The 19,610-nt window shown below is 37.9% G+C and overlaps 1 protein-coding gene across 4 annotated transcripts in view; it reads left to right on the top strand.

The window, feature by feature from the left end:
* The first annotated feature begins 896 nt into the window (after positions 1–896).
* rgl1 (ral guanine nucleotide dissociation stimulator-like 1) overlaps positions 897–19,610 on the top strand; it is a 34,661-nt gene continuing 15,947 nt past the window's right edge. For 2 of the 4 annotated variants that reach the window (XM_028444601.1, XM_028444602.1), the window contains exon 1: positions 897–1,354. In XM_028444601.1, coding sequence (XP_028300402.1) covers positions 1,178–1,354 — 177 coding nt within the window. In that variant the 5' untranslated portion in view covers positions 897–1,177. Of the gene's footprint in view, positions 1,355–18,704; positions 18,985–19,610 lie in introns of those variants that run through there. The other 2 variants (XM_028444603.1, XM_028444604.1) reach the window with 1 other exon arrangement.

Genomic DNA, 19,610 nt, shown 5'->3' with positions numbered 1-19,610 from the left:
TCTTTCAACACATTGTGTCCAACATTAACATTTTGTGTGTGTGTGTGTGTGTGTGTGTGTGTGTTTGTGTGTGTGTGTGTGTGTGTGTGTGTGTGTGTGTGTGTGTGTGTGTGTGTGTGTGTGTGTGTGTGTGTGTGTGTGTGTGTGTGTGTGTGTGTGCGCGTGCGTGCGTGCGTGTGTGTGTGGCAGTCATATATAAAACATTGTGAATGGGATTATCTTGGACCTGGTGGTGCTGTTGCAGGTGACACACACTTACTCAAGGAAACACCAATTCAAGCACACACTTTGCTCACCGCTGATTTGTTACACATTTATTATCACTTTTTTCCCAACTGTCACAAAAGTGGCACTTCTTGTCAAAAAGGAGAATCAGTAACTTTATGTGGCCATTCACACGTGTGGACATCAAGTTTCTTACCTTATTTACTATATTTTCAGAAAAAATAAAAGGAATATGTCTTCAAATTTCTTCAAATATGTCTTCAAAATATTTGTGTTTAATCTTTAATTAATTAGCATTTATTCCTTATTCTCATTCTTATGTTAATACAATTAATGTTTTGGCTTTACTTTTTAATAATGTATGTATCATTTGTTATTGTAGAGTAATTTCTCTTTGGGATTATTAAAGTATTTCTGATTATGATTTTGATTAAGCTATAAATACATTGAAGATAAAAGGTGCCAGTGTAAATCCTGCAATGCCTTAAATTCTGATAAAGCTTTCCTGTCATTCTTTCTTTTCTCTCCATGACATACAGTCACTCTGTGGTCATGGTTACTTTTTTAGTTCTGAAGTGGAGGCAGGGTCACAATATAACTCCTCCCCTCTGACCAATGAATGTAAGGACTGAGGAGGGAAAAAGGACAATAGACTTAAATCACTCATGTGGTTTAGAGCCGTTGGCAAGTGAGTTTCAACTTGTGCTTTGAGGAGGCACATAAAGACAAAGAAAGGCAAGACGGAAAAGACGTCAAGAGGACACCAGAGGGTTGAAGAGGACAACTTGTAGAGGAAAGTTATCACCAGTGTCACATTCTCTGTCTAGAGGTCAGTCCACTCCAGAACTGAGAAGTGAGGATAACTCAGGCGTCAAAAGTCTCTGAACCTGAAGACTCCAAGCTGCCATCCAAACTGGAGCATGTCCTGCTGTCTTTGTCCCCCGTGCCGCTGATGCAGGCAATTGGAATGATCTCCCACTACCCTTTGGCCACCCTCCTGCCCTGGCCCACGGGCACCCACCATCACCACTCCCCAGACCTGGACTGCTCCCTGCTGCTGGAGGGTGAGGGAGGTGTCGCCCTGCAGAGGTACCAGCCACGCTCCCCGGAGAGCAGCCCTCACCACTGGGTCAGTACAGGGCTGTGTCATTATGGCTAACAGCTCTACTGTTTATTGTCTGCTTCAATGTGTCGGGAAGCTCTCGCACTTCAATCTTCCCCAAACAGTTCTGCAGATGTTGGCCTTCAAATGAATGGCCTTCCTGTGCTTTGTGTTGTTCGAGGTATTGTGGTGTTATTTGTGGATTGGACTTTGAAGAATTCAAGGTTGGACTTGGAAAGTTTTTGGAAGATTCAGTAAGAGCAGCTTGGAATGATGAACAAAGATAGGCAAGACAGGGTAGATAGATAGGTATTGTTTGTCACTCTTCCAAGGTCTGTTTTTCCAAAGTGTGTGATAATAGAGTGAGAAAGTAGAACAGAGTAATGGGAAAGTATAGAAACAATGGATTTGAGAGCTTGAGTACAAAACCTGTTGATGTTTGTGTGCAGCAGCTGTGGTCACATGGTTACACAAACTCCTTCACACATTGGAGTTTAGGTAAGGTTTTTTTTTTTTTTTTAAGCCCTATCAAAATTTATAACACCTTATTAATTTGCTCTATCAGCGATTGAGTAAACATTTTCTGAAATAAATGAGCTAAAAATGCAATACCAGAAACCCGACTGTGACAGAGAATAGAATGTTATGCTTGTTCAACGCACCAACCTTCACTCACACTAACCATTACCATTTAAAGGGCTGTGTGTCTCTGACTGGTCAGAGTCCACACATCTAGAATATGAGAAATCTTTTACCAGATGGCGTTTTAATTTTTCATTTCCAGAGCTTTAGGTTCTTTGTTATGCAAAAATAAAAAGCATAGCTTGATGATAATGTGTTGTCCAACACACACTTGTGTTTACACGTTTTTGTTCAACTTTGACGTCATAGATTTCCCTCAAACAGCGCGATTACTAGAAAACAACCTGCAGCCGCAGCTTATTCCAGTTTAGTATAAGCTGATTGTTTCCATGTGTGTGCTTGTGGTACTGTGGCTTAAGTGACAATAATTGGTGTTTTCCAGCATCTCTAGTGAGTAAAGAGGCTGACATCTGCAAAACAGCCCAACAGACCCCTCACATGCAGTTTTTCCCTAATGGAAAACCAAATGTACTTATTTGTTGGTAAAAGAAAATTTCTGTCAGGAATTTAGAAATAGAAAAAAAACTTTTGGATCTGTTCATGAGCTATAAATAATCTGCCCTGCTTTAAAAATGTAAGAGCAGTTCAATGACCGCAACTTTAGATTTGGAAAAACTCGAGCCCTCAAGACAGCAGCAACTTTCTTCTGATTGTTACACAATATTGAATACAACTCATTGTATCACAATTAGAAGATTTAGCAAAAAGAAAATGCTGAATTCCATCCACCATGACCTTCCAAGGGGGAAGTCAGTGGGTTCAGACCGAGGAAGTTTGGTTGTGTGAACTCACATAAAGGCTCAACTGGGAGGATTGTGACCACATTAGAAATCCAAAGGAGCACAAAGGTGTCCAGAAAAAGTAATCATCCCAAGTAATCATCCCACATTAAGTAACCTAAATGTAAATAAGTAATGTAAAATAAATCATCAAGTTTTGAAATAAACACTAAAATACAAAAGGCAATTCAATCATATTTTTAATAGTCCAAAAGAATGCCAATGTAATGGTTCGTCAGTGTTACTAAGCACAGGATGAACAGAGTCTTTTGATATTTGATGATTATTACCATAAACTCCCAAACTTGATTTACATTTTTGAGTTAGGACCATCATTAGACCCTAAAAACTACTGCAAATATAATGCACATACTTAAACAGGGCTAAGAAAGCAGTAAGACATAAAAGACAAAAATCACCCAAAATCAAAAGTAAGGCTATAGCAAGGCATATTTTTTCAAAAATTAAAAAAAAAAAAATTGAGTTAGGACCATCATTAGAACCTAAAAACTACTGCAAATATAATGCATATACTTAAACAGGGCTAAGAAAGCAGAAAGGCACAAAAAATGACAAAAAAAAAAAAAAAAAATCACCCAAAATCAAAAGTAAGGCTATAGCAAGGCATATTTTTTCAAAAATTTAAAAAAAAAAATTGAGTTAGGACCATCATTAGAACCTAAAAACTACTTCAAATACAATGCACATACTTAAACAGGGCTAAGAAAGCAGTAAGGCAAAAAAAACAAAAATCACCCAAAATCAAAAGTAAGGCTATAGCAAGGCATATTTTTTCAAAAATTAAAAAAAAAAAAAAATGGAGTTAAGACCACCATTTGACCCTATAAACTACTGCAAATATAATGCACATACTTAAACACGGCTAAGAAACTAGTAAGGCACAAAAAATGACAAAAAACTAAAGGCATATTTTTTCAAAATTTTCAAAAAAAAAAATTGAGTTAGGACCATCATTAGAACCTAAAAACTACTGCAAATATAATGCATATATTTAAACAGGGCTAAGAAAGCAGTAAGGCTCAAAAAATGACAAAAAACTAAAGGCATATTTTTTTAAAAATTTCATAAAAAAAATTGAGTTAAGACCATCATTAGACCCTAAAAACTACTTCAAATACAATGCACATACTTAAACAGGGCTAAGAAAGCAGTAAGGCAAAAAAAACAAAAATCACCCAAAATCAAAAGTAAGGCTATAGCAAGGCATATTTTTTCAAAAATTCCAAAAAAAAAAAATTGAGTTAGGACCATCATTAGAACCTAAAAACTTATGCAAATTTAATGCACATACTTAAAATGGGCTAAGAAAGCATTAAGGCACAAAAAAAAAAAAAAAAATCACCCAAAATCGAAAGTAAGGCTATAGCAAGGCATATTTTTTCAAAAATTAAAAAAAAAAAAAATTGAGTTAGGACCATCATTAGAACCTAAAAACTACTGCAAATATAATGCATATATTTAAACAGGGCTAAGAAAGCAGTAAGGCTCAAAAAATGACAAAAAACTAAAGGCATATTTTTTTAAAAATTTCATAAAAAAAATTGAGTTAAGACCATCATTAGACCCTAAAAACTACTTCAAATACAATGCACATACTTAAACACGGCTAAGAAAGCAGTAAGGCACAAAAAATGACAAAAAACTACATTTCTACAGCATTCACTGTATTTTTTTATTTAATACCAAATAGATAGAAAAATGTTGATGGAATTAAAAAACATCCAAGCTATGGAAGATCTTCCCCCTTTTGCTGCTGACCTGACATCCTGGCCAATGTGTTTCCGCTCATTGTTTGCAGGGAGGTTAATTTACTTTACAGGCACTCAACCTCTGAATGCTCAGGTTACAACAGTGCTGATTGTTGTACATGCTGTGAAAAGGGAGGGCCATAAAAGTATTCTTTAATGATCTGCATCGCTATGCAGAGAACATTTGTTTGATTAGGATAAACAACAAAAACATAAGAAGCGGTATTCTGGTTTGCATTGCAACACAGTTCCTGGCTTGAACCCAACAAGGCATTGAGGTCATTTTGAGTCAAGACTAGAGTGTCTGTTTTCCTCATGGCAAAGCGAATCTTTTCAGTTATCAGCAGGGGTAAAGTTAGGAATTGGTTGGTCAGCGGGGACAGAATCCAGAATCCAGCTTCCCATGACCTCATTGTGGAAAAATGGGAATGAAAATATAGTGGCTGTTGGGCTGCCACACATTTGTATTGGGGTGCTCTGTGCAAATGGTTTCAAGTTTTTTTGTTGTTGTTCTTTCCTTCTCTCTTTCATAACTGTCAAAGTCTTCCACTATGTTATGAAACCATGTGTCATTAAAGCAGGAAAAGGTCTGATTACGTGCTGTAATCTCCAGCTGCCAGGTCCACAGTTTAGGTCAAACACATGGAGAGTCTGCTGAGGTGTAAATAACTTGTCATATTTTACAGCATATATAATTACAGAATTAGCCCTCGGTTTAATTCCGTGCGGCCCCCCAAGACAAATCCACCAAAAATTGTAATTCAAAAAATTTGAAGTAATATGAAGCCCAACATAATACACAAAATAACTAAAAAACCACATAACAAAACACAAAAAAAATCCAAAAATACACAGAAAACACTCATAATACACAAAAAAGGACATCAGAAACACAAAACAACCACCTCACATATACAAAACACATATACAAAACAACACCAAAGAAACACACGCTAACAATTACACATGACAAAAGAACTGAAAAAGATCCAAAAAGGCACTGATTGACTATAAACAAAATGCAAACATAACACACAAGCAATAAAAAAATGCATATATAATGACTCGTAAAATACACAAAATGCCAGCAGAAATTCCCAAAATTATAGATAAATACACAAAATGACTCAAAAAAACACATGAAATGACTACAAAAACACACAAATTGAATAAAAACTCACAAAAAAGCAACAACAACAAAAACCCTTTGTTCTTTCCCGTGTTAATGCTCTGATTGGTCGTTATTCTTAATACTGGCATGAATGCTGATAATGTGGACCTTGGATCAGACAATCGAATTTTTTCGGCCCTGCTGTGATAGCAGTTGCCCATCCCTGGTCTATGCTCTCCTCCTTCAGTCAATCACACTATCTAGAGAGACAGTTCAAACACTTCATCAGCTCGTGCACTGAAAACACAGAAGTGACTTTTTTCAGGGAAAACAAGGACAAATTAGACGAGGGCGGGGGATTGAAAATCTTGATGATGGTGCGCTTTCCATTGACAGAAAGTCAAAAAGCTGAATAAACAGTATTTCTTCCTCTTTCTTGTCCTTCCGAATGGAGAAGTTCACAGTTCATGTTGATGCTCAGTGACGTTTCAATGTTTCATATGTTTTGATGACTTGGCAACATGTTGATAATTTCACCAGAGTCACCATTCTGGGTAAGACTAGTTTTCATGACCTTAGATGTTTTTTTTCTTGGACAAAGGTAACATCAAATGCTAAAAAATAAAGTTTGCGGATGTACTGATGGATCAAAATCCAACTTATATTGATGATTTGAAAGACAACCCAAGGCTCAAGAGTAAACTTGACCTCTTTCATAGCTGCACAGTATTTATCTCCAATTACACGACCTGCAAACTACCAGACCGCAGTTTTCCTAAACATAAAAAACTGTTTCAAGGTAAACCTTTATTTCACTAGCATGCATTTATGCTCTCAAGTCAAGTTGTCTAGTTGCCTGTAGGCTTCGGAGGTCTATATTGTGCTCTTGGGCCTAATCAGGTCACATAACAGGGTTGGTGCGAAAAGTCAATACAGCAGGCATTGTCAGTGTCACCCAACTGTCCATCCCAGAGTATCAACACCACAACAACAGCTAAATCAACTGGAGCAGAAACCCATTGCACCATAAGGCAGTGGGTGTTGGTGGTGTGCATGTGTGTGCTTTGAAGTGGGTTGGTGTTTTTTTTTGTTTTTTTTTTCTATGTGTGTGGTTGTGTGTGTGTCACCACAGAACACACACATCCGCTCAAACTTTCTATTCCTTTTCCCGCTCAAGCCAAAACACACGGCATTAGCCATGACGCATGACTAAGATCAAGCTCGGTGCGTGTGGGGCATTAGTGAATAAAGCTGGGGTCAGCTGCAGTCTAGTAATTCATAATGAGCCGTCAGCACTCACACAATCTTTATGTCAGCAGATTGCTAACAACAATAGCTCTGCTAAGGTCACTAAGCTATCGAGAAATACGCTAACTTTAGCACAGGAAGCACATCCTGTATTTGACCAAGGGCCAACCTAATGTGATTTTATCCTTCAACTGTCTATTTACTGTAGCTCAGGCAGTATATTCCTGTTCTTTAAGGCAGTGTTATTGAAACATAATTCCCGTCAATGCTTGCTTTTGTATTGCTGTGTTTTTCTCCCGTCGTTGCAGCTACTGTGTGCGTTGTTATGGGCATCACATACGCAGTTTCGCTTCCTCAATGAATGTTTCACACTTTAATCCAAGTTTAGCTCTGCTGCAGGCCAGAGCAAATAGCAGAACTAAATTTATTCATTTATTTTACAATAGATTAGGCTACCAGAGGGTGGACAAGGCAGTATTAGTTGGTATCAAGGGTAAATGGGCTACTTTTGCTTATTATGTGCTGTAGTATCATGTTATCCAAAAAAAAGTTTAATAGAAGTCGCCATTTACACTTACTGCAATGTTCACCATTCTACGTAGCTTCATGCTAATGTTAGGTTTTAGCATTTCATAGCAGTATCTTATAAACACTTAAACTACATGTTACAATCTGTTTGTTTTACAAATGCAATATATTTATCAGATTAAAACACACCATGAAACCGAGAATCCACCACTTATTACAGGTAGATCATTTGTTGGTAGATATGTCATCATTGATTTGCAGCTTCTACATTCTCTATCACACTAAGTCATACAGGGTTGCCTGGCTTGAGATGAGGGTGACTGATTGGGTAAGACAGACAATAACAGTTGCACAAACTTTCACTCCCTTGATCATCTTAGATCTTATAGAGATTTTAGTTATTCAGATGTAAGTTAGTAAGGGGGATGGGTGGAAGCCGGAGTAAAACCAGCTATACTAATGGAGCATGCATTGAATTAGCAACCTCAACTATTGTGCCCAACTTGATACTCACAATAATTTTTATTTACCCTGTAGCACTTCCTTTTAACAGTGTCCATTGACCTTTCAATCACCTGTAAGTACCCGACATGTCCCATTTACGATCCATATAGTAGACGCTTTATAGATGAGATAGATTAGTATCTTTTTGTGTTGTGTTATGCTACATCTCAGTTGCCATCAGTGAATTCCTAGTTCGATGGATGCAATGTGTTGCTTTTGTAGACAACTTTGGAGGTGCATATGTTTGTTAGGCAACAGATGGTCCAGCTCTCATTACCACGGTGTGGGGTGGGGTGGGGTGGGGTGTGGGGTCAGACAGACAGCCGAGCCAGTCCAGACCGATTCATTCAAGGCTTAGCCAAGGCTTAGGTCTTGTTGTTGGTTGTGGTGGAGGGGCTGTGGGTTCAGTTTAGGGGGCCACTTGGTGGAGGGGGACTTACAGGGACTTTTTGCTCCGTTGTCAGTTGAAGATACCTGACAATACCTTAAGAGCAAGCATCTGAGTCATCGTAGCTCAGGAGTGGATTATCCCTGCTTTGGATTAACGGTCCACCCGATCCCATATGGAGGTTTAAAAACAAGTTGTTCTCGAACTCTTAAAGAGGAAAGAATTGTTATAGTTAGTGCTAAAAGAAACACCTTTTCTGTGCTACGTTTCCTGCCAAACTATATTAATCTGTTTTGAGTTTGGAGGAGGAGGAGGAGGAGGAGGAGGAGGAGGAGGAAGATAAAGAGGAGGAGGGGGCTTGGACAATTACTGGAAACAAATGATGTCATCCCTTAAGGGAGAGAAAGAGAAAAGAGAGCGAGAGCTTAACAAGAGCCACAATAGATCCAAGGGGAGCAGGGACATGACATAAGAGATGAGAGGGAGAGAGAAGGAAAGCAGACAGAGCTTTATTATGACTGTTTGAACAGAAACAAAGAGAGAAAAAAGTAAAACGAAAGCCTTCACAGACTTTAATATTTGTTTCTGTGCTTCTCTGATCCCCTCGTCCAGTCCTGCCTTAAATTCAACCCTCTTGATTTCATGCTGCCTAAAACAGAATTGGGATACACATGTTACTCTGCCCTCTCCCAGAAAACATGTTTTAAATGAAAAACAACACACCTCACACTGATGAAATAAAAGTGTCTGTAAATCCATGTATTCCTGTGCACAGATGACTTAACACGCATAAAACAAGAAAATGTATCCCAAAAAATGAGGAGAGACGTGTATTCCTGATAAGTTACCAGGAAATATCTTCCCCAAATTTCCAGAGAAAATAAACTTTCCACTTTGAGACACACTCCTCACACTGCTTGAAAGGAAGAGTCGACATGTGAGGAAGAGCAGCCGTCAGATTCCAACGAATTGATGAAACCACGTTTTCTTTGGATGCAACAGCCTTTAGTTGCATCACAATAGTCTGTCTACCAGTTCATTCCTTCACAGAACAGTGTTTCTTACCCACAGGCATATCTGACATCTTTGAATATCAAAAGACTATAAACCTTTATTAAAGAAAAAACTGGAAAACAAATCACTCTGTGTCCCTTACTAGCACCGCTAAATGCGGTTATAGACTCAGAGACAATCATTCTCTCTAAACATTTACCCAATAATACAATAAATCTTAACATTCACAACATTACTGAAATCAACTAAATTAAATGAACATTATTTTTAGGAAAGATTCACCAAAGAAAATAGTTGCTGGTAAGTATAATTCACAAACCAAATTTATGGAATTGAATATGTATTTTTTATTTTATTTTTTTTTAAACATTCATGATCAATATCATCATGAATCATGAATTAAAATCACAAATGTAAGGGTATATGTAAGATACATTGGGAATAACAATGTGCTTGTGTTATACTATGAATATTAATGTGCATTGATACAACTAAATATATTACCAAAACCAACTACAAGCAAACCACACAAAACAAGCATTCTACAGAGGACTACTATAAGTTGGTACATTTTCAACTGGAAACTGATAAAGATGCTCAATTCTTTGTCATCATTATCATGGATACAAGATTTCAACTTGTAAATGCATCATGCAAACAAAAACTAGGTGGGAAAATAAATCTTGCTAAGTGAAGTGCTACAAAATAGACACATTTACACTAATATAATGCACCAAAAGCCACCATATAGCATTTTCCGGGGGTGGGGGGGGCAAGCCCCCCGACCCCCCAGGTGTCACACCAGGTCATCCCAAGTGTTTCCGTAGTTGACAAATACATGTCCCTGTGAGGATTACAAAGCCTCATTTATTGTTTTTTTACAAGGTTTTGCTTGTTAAACTACAAGTGGACTTAGTTTTGTGGTTTAGATTTAAAGTTTGAGATCAATTAGATAAATCACTATCATGTTTATAATTGTCGCTTAGTACCTAAAAACCTGGACCCAGAGCTCAAAAAGGTTAAAAACCACTGCTGTAGAAGTGTTTGTCAGCTAAAACTGTTACTACCTACCTGTATTGTTGAACTGGTATAGGTGTGTTTTACCTTCTTATACAGAGATCACTTCTTTTGTTTTTTTCTTGTCTGCATATGAAACCCTAACCTAAATTTTTGGCAATAATAAAACATGCATAGGCTTATTGCTGTCGGAAAAAAGATTGCAACATATATAGTGAAAACCTTTGATAACATATGCAGACAAGATAAGAAAATAAAAAAATAAGAAAATAAAAATAAAATAAAATACAAAGATCACTTATAATTGACTGATTTTACATAACGTCCCAGCCCTTCACACTGACCTTATAGTTAGTCACTCTGTAAATAGTATTTGTGGTATTAGTAAGATTGTATGATAAGAAATATCAGTTAACAAACATGAAACCCCTTCAAGTTAGTCTGTACAGTGTTTCCTTTGATACTTGGTGTTATATTTTTGGGAATCACAACTCTTTGATGTGCTTCGGGTTACTCCGTTGTTTTCTCCCTAAATTTGCATGTCTTGGGTTTCCCATTCCCTGCTTCTTTCCTCTCCTCAATGGGCCAGAGAGGCTTCAGGTATAAGGACAGCAGCCTTGCTGGAGTCAGAAAGCTGGAGGCAGGAAGTGGGAGATTTCCTGGAATGTGCGTTTTTCCCCACTGTGGTGCAATAACAGAGCGAGCGGCACTCCTCCTGTTTTTGTCCCCTTCTGTTGGTACTGTACGTCTGACTGTGGAACACCGAGAGGAATGGGATTTTCGGAGCTTTGATTATGGAAAGACTTTTTGAAAAAGTTCTCTCTTGTAAAATACTGTGGTTTTCCTTTCCAATACCGGTTTTCCAATAGGAAGGAAAATTTAGGTTGACGACTGACCCAAATTACACTGATAAGTTTTTTAAACCAGGTCACTCTGTGGTGCAGTGTAAGCATTGCTGCCTCTCTCAGTGCAGGGATTGTGGGTTCAAGTCCCACTGGTGGCCCTAACTTATCTCTGTCAAGTTACACTGCCTTACGCCCTATGTCTGCTAGGATAGGCTCCCCTGGGACTCCATACAGGAAAAAACAGTTATAGACGACAAGTTTTTAATCAACAAAGTATTGAAACTTTCACAAAAGTGCACAAACAATCTGACACTTACAGTAAAAAAACAAACTTAGATTAATTAAAGGAAGCAATGTAACTATGACACTGCAGTTAAAGTTATTACCCAGTTAGCAAAATGTGATGTGAGTTGAAAACTGGTCAGTCTTGATTGGATGAATGAATAGATAGATAGATAGATAGATAGATAGATAGATAGATAGATAGATAGATAGATAGATAGATAGATAGATAGATAGATAGATAGATAGATAGATAGATAGATAGATAGATAGATAGATAGATAGATAGATAGATAGATAGATAGATAGATAGATAGATAAGCAAGAGCCTCCTACAAGCACCAAATTTCCTCTTTGCCAGATATTTGCAGTTATCTGGATCAGTTATGGAGCACATGGTACTTAGTGGTTAGCACGTCCACATCACAGCAAGAAGGTCCTGGGTTCAAGCCCTGGGGTGGACACTTGGGTCCTTTCTGTGTGGAGTTTGCATGTCCCTGTGCTTGCGCAGGTTTTCTCCGGGTCTTCTGGCTTCTTCCCACTATCCAAAAACATGACTGTTAGGTTCATTAGAGTCTCTAAATTGACCATAGGTGTGAATGTGAGTGTGAGGATTTGTTTGTCTGTGTGTTGCACTGTGAAGGACTGGCGTCCTGTCCAGGGTGTACCCCTGCCTAATACCCAATAGGAGCTGGAGATATGCACCAACCCTGAAAAAAGGAACAAGCGGGTCAGAAAAAGACATGTTAAGGTTTCATTTATTCAGACAACTGTTCGTCAGGAAATCCACCTTGATCTCCTGACATGTTTCGACTGTCAACTGCCAGTCTTCCCCAGAGTCGTCTGCTGATCGCTTTGATGTTTCCTCGACTTCCGCGTAATAATTCCAGCAAGATTCTTTTTGTCTTCTTTTTGAACAGTTGTCTGAATAAATGAAACCTTAACATATTATTAAAAAATAATTTTGCTGGAATTATTATGTCTGGTCAGAAAATGAATGGATGGATGAATCCGTTATATCCCCATTGCTGTAATAACTATACTATATAATAGGTCCAAATGTATGGACATTCCCAAATGTTCAAAGAATTGCGATGAGATGTGCAATTTAGATCTGATCTGGATGAAAGCAAGTGGGTTTCAAGTGTTGAGATGATAAGTCTATGGGTCAGGTAAGAGCCAAAATCATATTTACATGTTTGCTGTTGTGACGCGTGGCCTTGTTTCCCTGCACAGTTTTGCATTCACTTTGATTGACAGACTCAAAAACAGGAAGTTGAAGACTATTGGCTGGGCGCACTCTGCGATTGTTTCCATTTGTATAGGGGTCTATAGGACGAAGGAGGGACTTATATACATTAATGTATATTAGGGATGTAACGATTCACTCAACTCCCGATACGATTCGATTCACGATACTGGGTTCACGATACGATTCTCTCACGATTTATTTTACAAAATGGGACTGTAGACAAACTAGAAAATACTGTATTATTTTCCTTTTATATTTTATTGTCAAAAGAATCCCTTGATAAACTATTCAAAACAATGCAATTTAACTAAAAATAAATCTTGAATGAAATAAATAAAGGAATAATAGAAATGAAAATGAAGCCTATTAATTTAAATTCTGGTTCTATAATAAACAATGCAAAACTGCATAATAGTTCTTTTTCTTTTTAAAAGTGCAACTGAAAATGTATTTTGTGCCTTAACAATTAGACTTTAAAAAAAAAAAAAACCGTGATTACACTGATTTACGTCATATTTGTTTGGACCAGCAGAGGGCGCTGGTAATACAGTGGTCGGTTGGCATGCAGAAATTCTTGCAGTGAAGAAGAGAAGCTATGCTAGCAGACAGAGCTAATAGAAAAACGTGACTTTTACAGATATTCAAGTAATATTACAGATATTCTTTTGGTGCTAAAGGGGTAATGAATCATTTATTAACATATTTAAGAGTAGAAGGCGGCCAGAAAGTAAGTATTAGCAGACTCCGCCCGCCGCCTATACAAAAGTACTGCGATTCAATTTTCAGAAAATTGATATCAACCGTGATACCTATGAATCGATTTTTAACTGCCTTACGATTAATCGTTACATCCCTAATGTATATGAATGACCACCGGCAGTAGACCATAGTAAAAGACGAGTTAGGTTTTTTTTCGCATTTCAAAAGAATCATACATAAACATAGATTTCTCAGAAACTCCGTAAATCAACTTTAAGGAACCAACCCAACAAAACGTATTCAAATTTCATGCTGCAGTGCAGCTATAGCACATTTTTATGAACCTGTATGTAAATCTGAACCCTGGTCTCACCCAGCACATCACAGTGCAGTGTGCTTGAAAATCAAAGCTTCAACAAATCTTCCTTTAGACAGAAAAACAACCTGCACTGAAAATAACAAACTACCAGCACTACACACTGGAAACCAATAAGACGTGCCATAAATTTGAGATTTTAATCTTTTGTTTTTAAGACTGCTTTAAATTGTACAGGATTTTATTTGCCTGTGTACGACGGCTGAATGTAAAGCATTATAGGGGAAATCTGGAAAAGCTTTGGGAGGAATTGGCTCTTTATCTCTGTTACATTTTTCTATAAAGCTGATAGGCTGACCTCCCATTCAACGTACACGCATGACAGTGTCATCAATCTTGTCGTAATTGAGTGCAGTGTGTATTCCAAAGGTTCAATCTAAGTTTATCTGAAGGGACTTGACCAACATAGATTAAAAGACAGCTATCTAGAGTTTATTGAACCTTTAATCTTACCTAGAGGTTTTAACTACGTCACAACGCAGAACCTTCTCGATACCGATGCCTCTTTAGTCAAGACATTTATTTGATTTTTGAGGATTTCAAAGTTGAAGTAAGTACACACTCAGACCCCAGCAGTACTGGATGTCTTGTTTGCATTAAGGTATGACATCTCTTGCACTGTGGGACCTACACCAGGATTTCCCCGAGGGCTGAACAGAAGGTCACAGAGGTCACAACCTTCCCACTGACTTTGTGGGCTTCCCAGAATTCAGAAGAACCAAGTGAACACCGGGGCAGCTTGGTCTGGGAACTGGACCCTTGCCAGATGTGCTGCATGATGCTGAGTCAGCAGAAAGTGCGTGATCAGAAACACTGACAGGGATGAATACCTCGGGTTTCTCTGCGTCAAAGGTACACCGCGTGTGGGAGAGTCTGTGAGGCTAATGGTGACGATTGAGTCTCGTAGCATGTTTTGGGAAATAGATTGAACAAACATAGACATGCACCCACAGTCACGAGGGTCCCATAGCTCTTACTTTCAGTATATATCCATGTTCATATACACCTCAATTATGATTACAGTTACTGGTATGTTTTTCCAATTACAAATTATTATTTGAAAGTGTCTGTACGGACAACCCCCGGTGCTATTGGTACGGTTATCGAAGTACAAGTACGTAGCGTCTTAGGGTTAGGGTTAGGTTATAACCCAATATCGCAACAATTTTTAGGGTTAGGTTTAGAGTAAGACTTAGTCACGTGACCTAAACTGGCCAAATAGCGGCGCTGCGTACGGATAGAATGTCGGTATATTGATACGGCAACCGTATGGGTAGCCACTGCTTTATTATTTTGCACTGAAAGTCAGTTACAATTCATTTCTCAATTACTATAGTTCAATTACAATTAATCACAATTCCTGAGCCTTTAATAAATAAGCCCGTAGAACTTTAGCTTTCTGTTAGCATCTCTAATGCTAACAGGTCAATTTGACCTATGTCTTGAATCAGCTGTAAAATACACTAAAAAATATTATCTGTCATCTAATTAGTTTCTCATCTCTTGGTTACTTTGCTAGGCTTCCTAATCAATGAAGATATTGGTATTAATATATTTAGTCTTTTTGTGTCACTATACTGCTAGATTTACTGTATATTTAAAAATGGTAAATTGATCCTGAAGCGAAATGACAGTTAAACTTAATATAAAACCTCTTTTAATAATTATTAACTATATATGTGTAACATGTTTCCACAGGTTTGCATTTAATTAAATTATAAATGACAATTTTTCATACGCCAATCACAATTACAAAGCGGCAACATGTTTTCTTATTATCATTTTAGGGTTAGGGTTAGAAATGATAATTATTTCATAATTGTAATTAATGAACAATTACAATTATAATCAAGCCCAACCCTGCTAACTTTATCCCATACAATAATCATCATATTGTTCCCACTATTTCCTCCTAACAGCCCTCGTGACCCTACATGAGTAGTTTGGCATTTATCAGTGGGATTAATGAACTTGTGAATGTAGGAAGCTCTCCTTGCTCACTTTTTGATGTTTTTAGCACACACACATTTACACACAGAGAAGGAGCACTCTGAGAACTGCCTCTTGATTCAGAGCTTTGTGTTTATTCACAGCAGTGGGCAGCTGAGTACGTGTGCAAAGACATTCACAAGTCGAACAGAGCTGTCCATTCTCTCACACTCACTCCATTCTTTCCTCCACTCACTGACCATGCACAGTACCAGTGACGGCATCTACAGCCTTCCTCGCATTGTCCCACCCTGTGACCAAGAGGCTGCAGCTGCTGCACACTATATAGGGAAAATTTCAATCATCATAACATTCGTTAAATATACGTTTAACCCACAAAAACTACTAGAGGCGACAACCCCATAGTGTAAGTTTCACTTTACATTGGCCCCAAATCAGCCCAATTAGCTAAAGTACCATTTACATTTATGTCATGGTTAGTTGTATCAATGTTTTTCATGAAAATGTATTTTAAACAATCTGCATTATTGTAAATCGTATTATTTTTTTAACTATTTCATACAGAAAACCGAAATTATAGAATTATTTTCTTTTTTATTAAATACTAAAATGCCATTATTCACACCTTTTTATTGTTATATTTCATTGTTTATTCATTTACTCCCTATTTAGAGTAAACGTTTGATTTGTTTCAGTAGTTCAGTGTTCTGATAGTTTTGTTTTTTTAATTTCTACCTCAAAGCTGCCAGCTTTCAGATAATTATAGAAAAATAGCTTTTAGTTTGAAATTTTGCAACAAATTTACTATTTGCCAAAGAAATGACATAAAGCAGCGATTCTCAACTGGTGGGGCGGGACCCAAAAGTGAGTCGAACCTGTATTGGGTGGGTCGTGGACAGCTGGTCAAAAATAAATAAATACCTAATGTCTCTCATGTTGGACTAGTCTTTTATTTTGAAAGAAACTTTGCATGTTGTGAAATGCATGTTGCACAGGAAAATGTCTAAGTTTGTTTTAAAAAAAAGATTATATATGTGTTTTATTGTTTTATTTTATTATATATTAGATATTATATTTTACTCTATTCAGATATAATCTACATGTTGAATTAACGTTAAAATAATATGGAGATATGCTTAACTTTTTGTAAAACATTTTTGGGAACGAGCGTAAGAATTAACTTGAGTAGTTGTGAGGAAACCCTGAAAAGAATTTATCTGGGTGAAAAATAAATGTAGAAAGTGTCTATTTGTACGGTTGCCGTACAGACAAACCCCGGTGCTATTGGTACATTTACCAAAGTACACGTACGTAACGTCTTATGGTTAGGGTTAGGTTTATGGTTACCGGTAGGTTATAACCCTATACACCTATTCGCGTGACGTCAGCGCCGCCATTTTAAGAGTAGTAATCATTTGCCTGTCATAACCACGCCTGGCTGAAGGAAAAGATAGACTTTTACAGAATACCGACAGAAAAAGGCCAGGAATGGAAATTATGGATCCAAGCACTGAGGCGAACAAACGTAGATGGAACTACATGGAGCCCAAAATCTAAGTGGTCGTATGTTTGCAGTAGACATTTTGTTAATGGTAGGTTGTGTATTTTGGGGATCAAATTTCTTCCTGACTGATTTTATGACATTGATTATGAATTAGCCTACATTTAAATTGTAATTTATTCAGTAATAACTGAAGTGTTTATGGCTATATGTCTAACATGAAGAAAGGAAAGTGAAATTAACAGTAAATATGCAATGCGTTGACTTGTATATGAACTGTAAGTATATTAAATAAAAAAATGTGCTCTATATACCCATTTATGTTTTAATTTAGGCTGTATTATTATTATTATATTATTAGCGGCGCTAGCCTAGCGTAGCCACATCGCGCAACGAGCCAATTAACCTGATGACACAGGCCTATATAGACACAAAAACACGTACATAAGCCTATCTTAAAGAAAATATATGCATCAAAGCTTTTGTAAGTCCTCTTCTTCTCCATTATGTAGACGCCAGTGCTGTTACTGAGCTACTCGTAAATATCAGGCCATTGGAGATCTGGCCATGTTGTTGGGTCGTTTTTCCATGAACCTTGAGGTGCTTGGTATGGACATGATTCCAAACCAACCAGATGTATCTTCCCTTCATATCTGTGCTTGGCCTTTGGCTCTAATCTGCTGAAATATTCATACAACATTGAGTAAAATCTTTGTGTTGCCCGCTGGTAAATAGCGTAAATAGCGGTTGTCAGGCAAATGTAAACCCCCCTTAAAATGGCAAAGGGCGTCGCTAAGGCAAATGTCCCGGATGATGAAGTCACCTCGAAAAGGTGTATATCGCAACATTTTTTAGGGTTAGGTTTAGGGTAAGGTTTAGTCTTAGTCACGTGACCGAAACTGGCCAATGAGGGGCACTGCATACGGATAGAATGCCCGTATATTGATACGGCCACCGTACGGATAGCCACTGCCATAAATGTATTAGGTGTACTAAAATTGAGCATATTTTTGTGTACTTGACGCCACAGTAATCATCAATACACTTCGGGTGTCTATGATTAGTTAACATAAAACATGCTGTTTTGGAACAACTAAATTTGTACTAAATATGTATAAATTGTAATAAAAATAAATAAATAAAAAGTTCGAATATTTAATTCATGTATTTAGTATGTTTTTACGTGCTAAAGTGGAACAACTTAAAGTGTATTTATATGCTTTAAGTAAATATACTAATATATGCTAAATTAGTCAAATACCATTCATATTCACATGAAATTACAGACATTAAATAACATTAGTCATTCTCATGTTTTTTCAAGGCAAGACACTTGTGTTGCAAAAGCGGGATTCGACGCAGTGTGTGTGCGTGTGTGTGTGTGTGTGTGTGTGTGTGGGGGGGGGGGGGGGGGGGGGGGTGTAGAGGGAGGAGGAGTTTATATTGCAGTGTGTAAGTGCGGGCAGGAGGAGTTTGGTCATTCAGCTGAAGGACAGCCTGCTGACGGACGGACAGACAGACAGACAGACAGACAGACAGACAGGCTGAACAGTTTGTTTGTGTTGTGAAGGAAAAGAAAAGGAAACGGAACCTTTCTCTCCACTATCTGGGATTTTTACCCCTGCGTCTCCATCTGGGAATACTGCTTCGTCACATTTGGTCGTTGGATTATAGTATATTCTCCAGGTCTCATGCTGCTCCCGGATCATGAAAGAAACGCTCACCATGAAGTTCGCCTGGAAAACTAAGATGGTAAAGCTCATATGGTGCGCTGTGTTGTTTGCGGGTGGAAGGTAGAGGAAGAGCGGGGGCCGATGGAGGGAGGGATGGGGGGGGGGTGTCTTTATTCCTGGGAAAGTAGCGGATAACGGTTAAGGAGGGGTGGGGGGTATTTTAACATGGAGTTTTAATTGTTTCTGCTCGGATTTAAACCCAGTTTAACCCACATATGTTGTGCGTAAAGATGATGCGCAAAGTTTGAGTACCTCCACATCCAGCAGTAGGGGGGGAAAAATCGATTCCTCCCCCTTTTTCGTGACTGTGCCTGACTCCTGGCTTGTCGTGGAAAGGTACAGATTAGGTCACAGATCAGTATGGCAGGTTCAACACATCTCCTGTGTTTATCTCATTGGCTGGAGTTTCACACCATCCACGTTGATGTGCAGATTAACATCTAAGATAAGATGCTGCTTCTCTGTGGAAGGCCCACATCATTGCACTGTCAACCACACTTCACCCTCAATCTGTAGCCCGACTCATATTATGCATCTTTTTAATGGATTTGTGTTTGAATGCCTCTACATCCCACAGTTAGTTATTTATTTGTTATTTACCAAATGATGTTATTTTGTCTTTTATTTTCGTTTCAGCTCAACAAA

This window comes from Gouania willdenowi, chromosome 4 (assembly GCF_900634775.1).
Source record: "Gouania willdenowi chromosome 4, fGouWil2.1, whole genome shotgun sequence".
NCBI lineage: Eukaryota > Metazoa > Chordata > Actinopteri > Blenniiformes > Gobiesocidae > Gouania > Gouania willdenowi.
The sequence above is the reverse complement of the archived record's forward strand: the minus strand, read 5'-3'. Positions and strand labels throughout refer to the sequence as shown.